General features: G+C 29.3%; 1 protein-coding gene across 1 annotated transcript; it reads right to left on the bottom strand.

Annotated features, from left to right (window-relative positions):
* Positions 1 to 6,309, bottom strand: LOC116416733. Its single transcript, XM_031925995.1, has 2 exons — positions 5,801 to 6,309; positions 1 to 508 (listed from the first exon to the last, which is right to left on the bottom strand). Exons 1-2 carry the CDS (start codon positions 6,136 to 6,138, stop codon positions 1 to 3), a joined length of 846 nt encoding a protein of 281 aa, XP_031781855.1. The 5' UTR covers positions 6,139 to 6,309.
* Positions 6,310 to 9,405: the final 3,096 nt, after the last annotated feature.

The following is a 9,405-nucleotide window of genomic DNA, read 5'->3' as shown; positions in this document are numbered from 1 at the left end:
TTAAAATATATCTCTAGTTGAAATTGAATGAGTAAATAATGATTTTTGTTCACTGTGACCGCAATAACAATTAGAATGTCTTATAGTATAAGTATTATATGATTCAAATAATGCTTTGAACAAGTTATTTACATTAACTCGACAGTTTACTACAGCAATTACTTCTTTAAAAAGTGGGAGTAATATTGTTGCCCTATCTTGATATAATTGATCTAAATCAAAATTTTTGATATAATTTAGTATGGCACTTGCAAAATTAATTGAAGACGTAGTATCTAGACGTGTAAACATAGTTCTAATACTTGAACTTTGCAAGTACATATTAACAGAAATTTCGAAAAGACTATCAAATGCACATGTATTGATGAATTTTAATTCTTTTTCTTCTTTATTAATGATGTATATTTTTGTAGGTATTAATATTCCATTAAGTACAACACTTCGTTCCTCAAATGGATTTCGCGTGGAGTTTACTAAGTCATCAAAGATAATCTCTAGTAAACTTGATCTCTAAAAAAAATTAACTTTTAAAAAAGTAAAAGGTTAGGCGAGTTTGATGTATTCCGCAACGAGAAATAACAGATAAAAAAGTACTGAGATCAATCAAACAAAGTCAAGTTATGTGTAATCATACGGAAGATGAAGCAAAAAATTGTTTTGTTCATCGAAGGGATTACTTCAGTTAAAGTTTAACTTATACAATGATCAATCAGAAACAACTCTTAAGATATTTACTACGTAACTTGCCATGCCCGTTTCATTTTACTTATGGTGTTATCTATTTGTAACTTATTTGTGTACATAAACTTTATAAAATACTCATTTCGATACAATGATATATTATCAATATAGATAACACGACACAGATTTGTAAACATAGTTTAAAAAATATATATAATATGATGTAACATTTTTTCCCTTTATGTTTAAACAAATTACAGAAATCACACATAAGTTATGAAAATTTTATTCATTTAGGAATAAAAAATATGTAGAAACAATGAATTTCTCAACGATTTATATCAACTTTTGCATACCTTTACAAGTACTAATATAATACATGTGCAAAGTTAAAATATTGATAAATTAATTAATATTACGTTCTAATAGATACAAAAAGAAAATTTAAGTTGTTTACCAATACAAAAAATGAAACGGGCATGGCAAGTTACGTAGTAAGTATCTTAAGAGTTGTTTCTGATTGATCATTGTATAAGTTAAACTTTAACTGAAGTAATCCCTTCGATGAACAAAACAATTTTTTGCTTCATCTTCCGTATGATTACACATAACAAACTTGACTTTGTTTGATTGATCTCAGTACTTTTTTATCTGTTATTTCTCGTTGCGGAATACATCAAACTCGCCTAACCTTTTACTTTTTTAAAAGTTAATTTTTTTTAGAGATTTCAGTCCTTTTTACTAAATTTTTTGTTCAGTATTTCAGATTTGTTCTAAAAATAAAATATAAGCATCTTTAGCACCTTTCGGCCATGGCCTTTTTGTAACATTAATATCACTAACATGAAACCACTGGTTGTTTTGTCGCAAGATATTAGTATAATGACCTTCAAGTATATTACCATGATGAAATATTCCACTAACAACTTTATACTTTTTACCATTGATATCAACTTTACATGTAGGTATTCCATTTATTTTCAAGTTAGTTATTTTTCTTATACCTTCATCAGTACGCTCGAATAACATTAATTGTAGAATGACGACGGTATTGCTGATTGTTAAATCAATTTTTTTAATCTTTTTGAAAGTACATCCATTGTCACAATTATTATTATTAATGTCTTGCCAATTTCCAATATTATAATCTATAATTTCTTGTAACTTACAAGTTCTAGTATTTTCTGGCAAGAAAATATTAAGAATATAATTACATGTGTGATTATGTTGTCGTTCATCGCATCCAGGGCATCTAATTGTTTCACTTACATGATTTTTAAGAGTATTTTGTAATATTAATGATTTATTACATAAACATAATAAAAATTCGCCCGCATCTTGTTGCATATGCGTTTTAAATTCTTCTCCAGCGAACTCTCTTAATAAGTGGATATCAACATTGGTTTTATTAATATATTGTTGAAATACTGATTTTAGAATGTCTGTATGGTGATGTTGTAACAAAATTCTTCTAATAGTTGTAGAGTGAAATAAACTTTGTGCAGAGGCGTTGGCGTAGCAAGAAACTCCATCATTATTTGGTAAACCACAAATATTCCAAGTACTATCAGACATATGATTTAAATGACTCTCAGAGTCTGTGAATAATGCATTTTTAGGAATACACCATCGTGTATCATACACTTTAAAATTTAGATTTTTTTTGCGATCTAGTGGAATATCAAAGTTATTTAGATCTGGTCGATATTCTGTTCGTAATCTATTGTACTCAAGAATAGCTGATATGTCTGCAGTACAACATGACGGATCAAAGTTAATAAGGTGTAGACGTTCTAAGGTAGTTACTCTTGATGCCGCAACGTACGTTTGACCATTACTAAAGACATTATTTCCTGCTTCAACGACAGCATTTTGTAGGCTTAACCCCTGACTTTTATGTATAGTTATTCCATAACTATTACAAATCGGAAATTGTTCTCTGGTAATTGAAATTTTATCCATAATAATAAATTTATATTCCAATCGAGGTATTTCATGTTCTATTCCAGATTGTAATACAATGCGAATACTTGTGATTTGTTTAGATTTATCTTTAGAAACATTAACTACAGAACCGATTGTTCCATTAACTAATCCAATGGAAACATCAATGTTTCTTCTTATCATGACTTGACAACCAATTTTAATTTTAATTACACGTTCAATACCACAGTAATTGTCTTCATCGTCATTTAACATTTTTAAGACTTTTTTCTCTAAATTTTTAGCACATTTGTATGAGTCATTAGCAACAAGAATAATTTCTTCATTCTCAATTGTAAGCATCATTGCATCATTAATAGCATTGCACATTTTTCTTGTAGGTAATAAACATACAGTATTGGCTGGTAATTGTTTTAAATATGTACACAATTCTTCAATATTTTTGGAATAATCATTACTTGTCAAATAAATTTTTCTTGTTTCAAGTATATTTATATCACACTCAGTCATAAAACCTAATCTAATACGTGAAAGAATTTCTGAGTATGCTTTATCATTTTTTTGTCTCATATTAATTGTTAATTCGTCGTATTCAAATAGCTCCCATAAATTAAAAGTAATCATCGATTTAATATACTTTTCAATTTGTTTTTTATTCATTCCAACGAATACAATATTTTCACGAACTGGGGGAAGTTGTAATAAATCACCAAATACAAGGACGTTGATTTTTCCAAACCATCCGTTTTCATCATCAGAAGTATTGAATATTTCAGTTAAACGCAAATGAATATACATGAAAGTAATATTCGATACCATTGATATTTCATCTATAATGATTAAGTCAACATTTTGCAATGTTTGTCTTATTTGTTTTAAAGCTGCTCCAGATAATTCTTTGTACTCAGCTGTACCACCGTGTTCTACTGGAAGTTGTAATAATCTGTGAATTGTAAATCCTTGTATGTTATATGCAGCAATCCCAGTAGGAGCTGTAACAGCTGTATCTTTACTACGATATATTTTATTCCACGAAACTAAATTTTCGATGACAAAACTTTTACCTGTTCCTCCAGGACCACTTACAAACATTCTTAATATTTTGTCATTTGATTGTAAAATTGAAGTGATTTTGTTAAAAACTCTAAGTTGATCAGTATTAAATTTTGCAATAGAGTTTTGTAGATCTTGCTGACTCACAATAGCTTTTTCTACTACAGCTTGAAAATCGTTCATAGCATTTTCTACTTCATATCATTCTTTTAACATGCATGACTTAGGAGTGTACCTTTGTAACGTAGTTTAAGTCATCATAAAAAACTTTGAAACAACCTCTGAAGAACTTTGTAAAAATACTATGAGAAAGTCTGAAAATGAAAACTATGGCTAACTATCGTAAAATCAAAAAATTTAAGATTTTTTTTGTTCCATGCGAGCACGCTTCACTGGTCTGTTTCCACGTCGAACTTCTTGTAGTGGCAATGATTTTTTTTTCAGCATTTAATTTAATATCATTCATACTATTACACATAATAGTAACAAGATCATCTATAAAAAAATTATCATTGATGAGTAAAGTATATATATTTAAAAAATGAAAATAAAAATATCTTATTAAATTTATGACCTTGGCCTGTGTCTGATCCTCTAATCGTAACGTAATCTCCAAGTTCAAGTTTGGATTCTAGAAATTGTTTTATTTGAACAGTAATTTTTCTTGTTTTATCTGTTATGGCACCTACGCCATAGGTCATATTGCCATTTCGATTGTGTGTAATGAAGAATTTAGATCTGATATAGCCTGAAATTTCTGAAACAAACAATTATTAATGACATAAAATATATTATAGACACATGAAAGAAGTTATGATTAAAATATACATACCAATCAATCCTTGAACTTTGTGTATGTCCTCAAAAGTCACTGGCTGGACCTCGTTTCCAACAGGACGTTTAAGCTTATAGTAGCCTAAAAAAGATATGTCCGTATATTCTTTAACAACAATTTCAAAAGGAACTAAATTTTGGATTTATCTTGCTTTGGATTGTGCTACAGCTCGGCAATAAGCACCATTTATTTCGACGACCTATATAAATATGGATAGCAAATGAAGGAGCGTATATTATTATTAGAAAGAGTAGTTAAAAATTGTTTACTTACTCGATTGGAAATAAAGCCATTCAAGTGTTTGTTGATTAATGCAAAGCCCCATATAAGAATCTCAATTCTTTTAGAATCGTTTGATAATGTAAATTTAAATAACAATTCATCATCTTTTCCTGCTTCGCATGGAGCTATTATAGCATCAATGTAGCCAGTGACATTCCTAAAAAGTAAAAGTGCACACAAAAAATATTTACACAATAAAAAATAACTTGAAAAATATAAAACATAACCTCAAAAATATAATGAAAAATAAGAGTAATTACGTTGTTGCATCTCGATCCTCCAATTCTTTGAATTCTTCATCAGTTGTGAAGTATGATTTAAGATCCATGATTTTTCACTTTTTATAATATCAAATTTTGAGTTTTATCAAAAATAAACGTATAAAAATTAAATTATTAGAAAAGCAGGATAGTCTATATTGCATCAGGCTCAGGCAGCGAGCCAGCTTAATCAAAGAAAATTGTGGGAAAGCAATATTCACACCTCATGTGCGGCCGCCTTCACGGTCTAAACACTGGTCAGATTGATCATACCGTGTATAAAAAATGAGAAATAACACGATTTAAGCTTTTTTTTGTCAATATTTTTGTCGGAAATCAAAGTTAAGCATAACGTAAATATGTAAATAAGTCGAAAAACCAGAATTAGATTATAAAAAATTATAAATAATGAATTAAAATATTTTCTGCGGCCAACTTCACGGTCCTACCACTGATCACACTGAACAAAATTGAGATACTGAAAAAAAAAATTTGAGCATTTGCAACCAGACACGATTATTTTATTAAAAAACGACTTATTGGCCAACAATATTTTTCTTGAAAATCAAAGTTTATCACAAGATATGTGTTGATACGTAACAATAACTTAAGTACAATAAGCATAAGTATATTTTTCTTTACAATGAAAAATTGCTACACCAACATAGAAGTAAATAGTGTCACGGGCGCCGCGGCTTCGTCTGCTTCTCAAACTCGCCTTCGTGGCGCTACCGAGCCACTTGATTGATTGTGATTAGTCTTGATTGGTAAGTTTAGTAAATCAAGTTCCTCAAAATGACTTGATTTATCCACTATAGAATCAATTTCATCAACTACTTCACTCCTAACTAAATGATCATGTTCTTCAGATTGACTTGATTTATCCAGTATAGAATTCTGTTCTTCAATCTGTTCAGACATTTCAATAGCTACTACATTTTCATATTCTTTGGATTGATTTAATGTATTTATAACATCTTGTCCTGTAATAATACTTTTTTCAAAAGTGACTAAATTTTCATGTTCTTTATTTTGATTAAACTCATTTAAATTTTGTTCTGCTATAGTCTTTTGTACATCCATTTTTTCATGTATATTAATATCAGTTAAATATTTTTCTTCTTTAATTTTAATTTCATTTTTCGATTCAATCAAAAAGCTTTTATTAAAAGAACGATGGTTATCATACACTTCACAGTTAGCTAAATTATCAATTTGCAATTTGTCTCATAAATCAAACAGGTCATCTTCTGATTTTTTGATCACCTGAGTTGCTGATAAATGATCACGTGTTCTGTATTTGCTAAACCCATACTTTATTAAAGAGTTAATTTTTTTTCCATCTTTTAGCATCAATTTTATTACTGTTAAAGGTTTTTGTACTTGTTCCTTTTTAATTTTGAAATATGTTTCTGATCCTGCAGATACACCAGATTTATTTGGAGACTTGAAGAATGGAATCATGGTGTTCGTCCAAGAAGGACATTTTTCGCAAAGACTTTGGAACATTAAATAAAATTTTTCACAATGATAAAAGTTGGGCTTATCCGTAACTTTTTCATGAGACACTTTCTTCATTGTTATAATATGTTATTGATGGTGAATTAATTAATTTTTCATGTGTTTCAGTTTCTGGTAGATTATACGTTCTCAAAGTTTGTGTTAGGAATCGTAAACTGTTATAACATGGGGAATTATCTATTGTTATAGGGGACATTGATACAACAAAAACTGCTAAAGCTACTTTTCTAAATTCAACAATCGAATCCAATTGACTCATAAATCCTATACATCTTTTGTAAAACTGAATAATATCATTATCAAATCCATTAAAACATTTCCACTGATTCAACGTTTGTAACAGATGAAAAATGTTAGAACGATAAAAGCACTTTGGCAAGTAACTCAATTCTTTTATCAAAATGTTATAACACTGTAAATTATATTCGACAAATGTTAAGTTACTAGTGGCCAAAGTAATAGCATTCTGAAGTGTAGGTGATCCATCAGTGCACATTTCTTTCGGGATAGTTGCGTTACTTTCTTCAATCCATCTTTTTAAACCGTCTTCGATAACAGCAACATGGTGGATTGAAGAAATCATTTGCCAAAGGGGAATAATTTTGCCTTCAAACCCTACGACAATTACATAGTAAAATGTTGTTTTGCTTTTCACAATTGATTTATATTTAACTCGTTTAACAACACTACCAGTTGAATCAAGAGATAAAGGTAAGTTCAAATATGATATTCTATTCCAAAATTCAACTTGCTTATCAGTCCAATAAAAAACATAAAAAGGGTTCCAACTAACTTTTCGTACACCACATTTTTCTCTGACAAACTTACACATTATAGTTAAAGAAGGTATGTACTGAATATCATCATTCCTTGCTTCTTGCCTAGCTTTTTCATAAACTCTTGAATCGTGTAAATTTGCTGGTTCATAAGAACAGTTTAGCATTAACTCATTTCGTATATCTTCTTTATAAGCAGTTGCATGTTTGTATAATACGATTTTTTTTGCTTTAATTCGATCATCCAATACAAGCTTTCTTTTTTTTGTGTGTAAAACTTTATGTGTTGCATACGTTTTTATTTCAAACGTATATAGTGTAGTTGACATATCTTTCTGATCATGCATTTTTCCATAAATGCTAGTTTTACAATCAGTGCAGTATCCGCTAAAAATTACACTTTGATCAATATCTACATAACAATTTTTAAAATTATAGGCGCATGGCAACTTTTCTTCTTCCCATATTTTGTTATGCACAATATTAGTCCAACCTTTTATTAATCTATATTTTTACCTCAGAATGTTTAATTTTTGACCACTCTTCTTCATTTAACTTGATTTGAAAATTTAGTGGTTTACAGTTCTTTGGATTGCAGTCTTTATGAACAATAAATTCTTCTGTTTGTGCTGATTTTTTTTCTTCTTTTTGAGTGGTTTCAAACCCTTGTATTTTAATATGTTTGTTTTACAGTTATTCCTATCATTGTACACATACAAATATAATGACTTAGGTTTCATTTTAATATTTAAACTATAACAAATAGTGCTCCAAACCGGATCTGATTGTTTTTTCAGCAAACTTTTTTCACGAAAAATCTCAGCATCCTTGAGACCATCAAAAATAACTTCTGGTGAAATTTCTGGTTGTGGAGGCATTTCTTTATATTGCTTAATTAAAATAATGTACATAAGAAAATATAGGTAAATTAGCAAATTAAAAGATCTGAGGATTTGCGAGATCGAATAGATTAAAGTACATACAAGATGAAACATGTCTCCAAACTATTGAACTGTATGAGAGTATTTTGTTTATATTCTTAGAATTTGAAATCGAAAAGCCTACGCAGCCGCCACCGCGGGCTTCGCGGCGCGGAGACAGCTGGGTAAAAATGGCGACGCTACAGTGGCGTTAAATACCTAACCTAAATATGCATGTACCTATAAACAAGGCGGACATAAATATCTGCGGCACTTCGCAATCATTTCATGGCACTGCGAAAAAATACGTCAATTCAAAACAAAAAGCAGTAAATACAATTACAATAATTATACTTAGCACATGTTTGATCATATTAAAAAACAAACTTTATTTACAGGTGAAACATCTGACTTATTTATAGCTTTGCAAAATATATGATGTAGAATGATAGAAGAAAATATATGATAGGTTAGCAAAAATAAATACATAATTGCAACGTACAAATGAATAATATAGTTTTTTATTATTGACTGGATTGTAAATACAATTATTAAAATGTCATGAGGTCCAAAACCAACAGTGACTATTGATGAACGTGTGGAAGAACTACAAAAACATGAAATATTTGATAAAGATGACAAAGTAAAAAAAGAATCAGATCCAATTTGGAAAATAATTTGTAAAAACCTTAAAAAACAATTAGGAAAAAATATAAAACCTCATAATTTGCAAAGTTTCGTATCTCAAGATAGACAAGACATTCAAAGTAAAATAATGAAAGCACAATCCATGGCACAATCCACACAAAGTGTTTGTAAACAATCTCCTGATAATAGTCTTTGTTTGCAATCCAAGGGAACAAATTCATCAGAAATAGCGAACCAAAAGGATTTACTACTTACTATTCAAGAAAATGTTTTGTACAAATCAATTATACGAGAAGTGTGTGGATATCCATTTATTATATTTCATTGGCCAATCCAAGCACTTGAAGTATGTAAAAGTCTATCATCTTCTGAAACTTTGATCTTTGGAATTGTTGGAAGTTTTGTACAAAAATTTGAAATACCTTATGAGTATATCAGTGAAGATATATTTTTATACAGCTTAGGTGTTGAATCGAATAAAAAAT

This window comes from Nasonia vitripennis (assembly GCF_009193385.2).
Source record: "Nasonia vitripennis strain AsymCx chromosome 3 unlocalized genomic scaffold, Nvit_psr_1.1 chr3_random0007, whole genome shotgun sequence".
NCBI classification, from domain to species: Eukaryota; Metazoa; Arthropoda; class Insecta; order Hymenoptera; family Pteromalidae; genus Nasonia; species Nasonia vitripennis.
The sequence above is the reverse complement of the archived record's forward strand: the minus strand, read 5'-3'. Positions and strand labels throughout refer to the sequence as shown.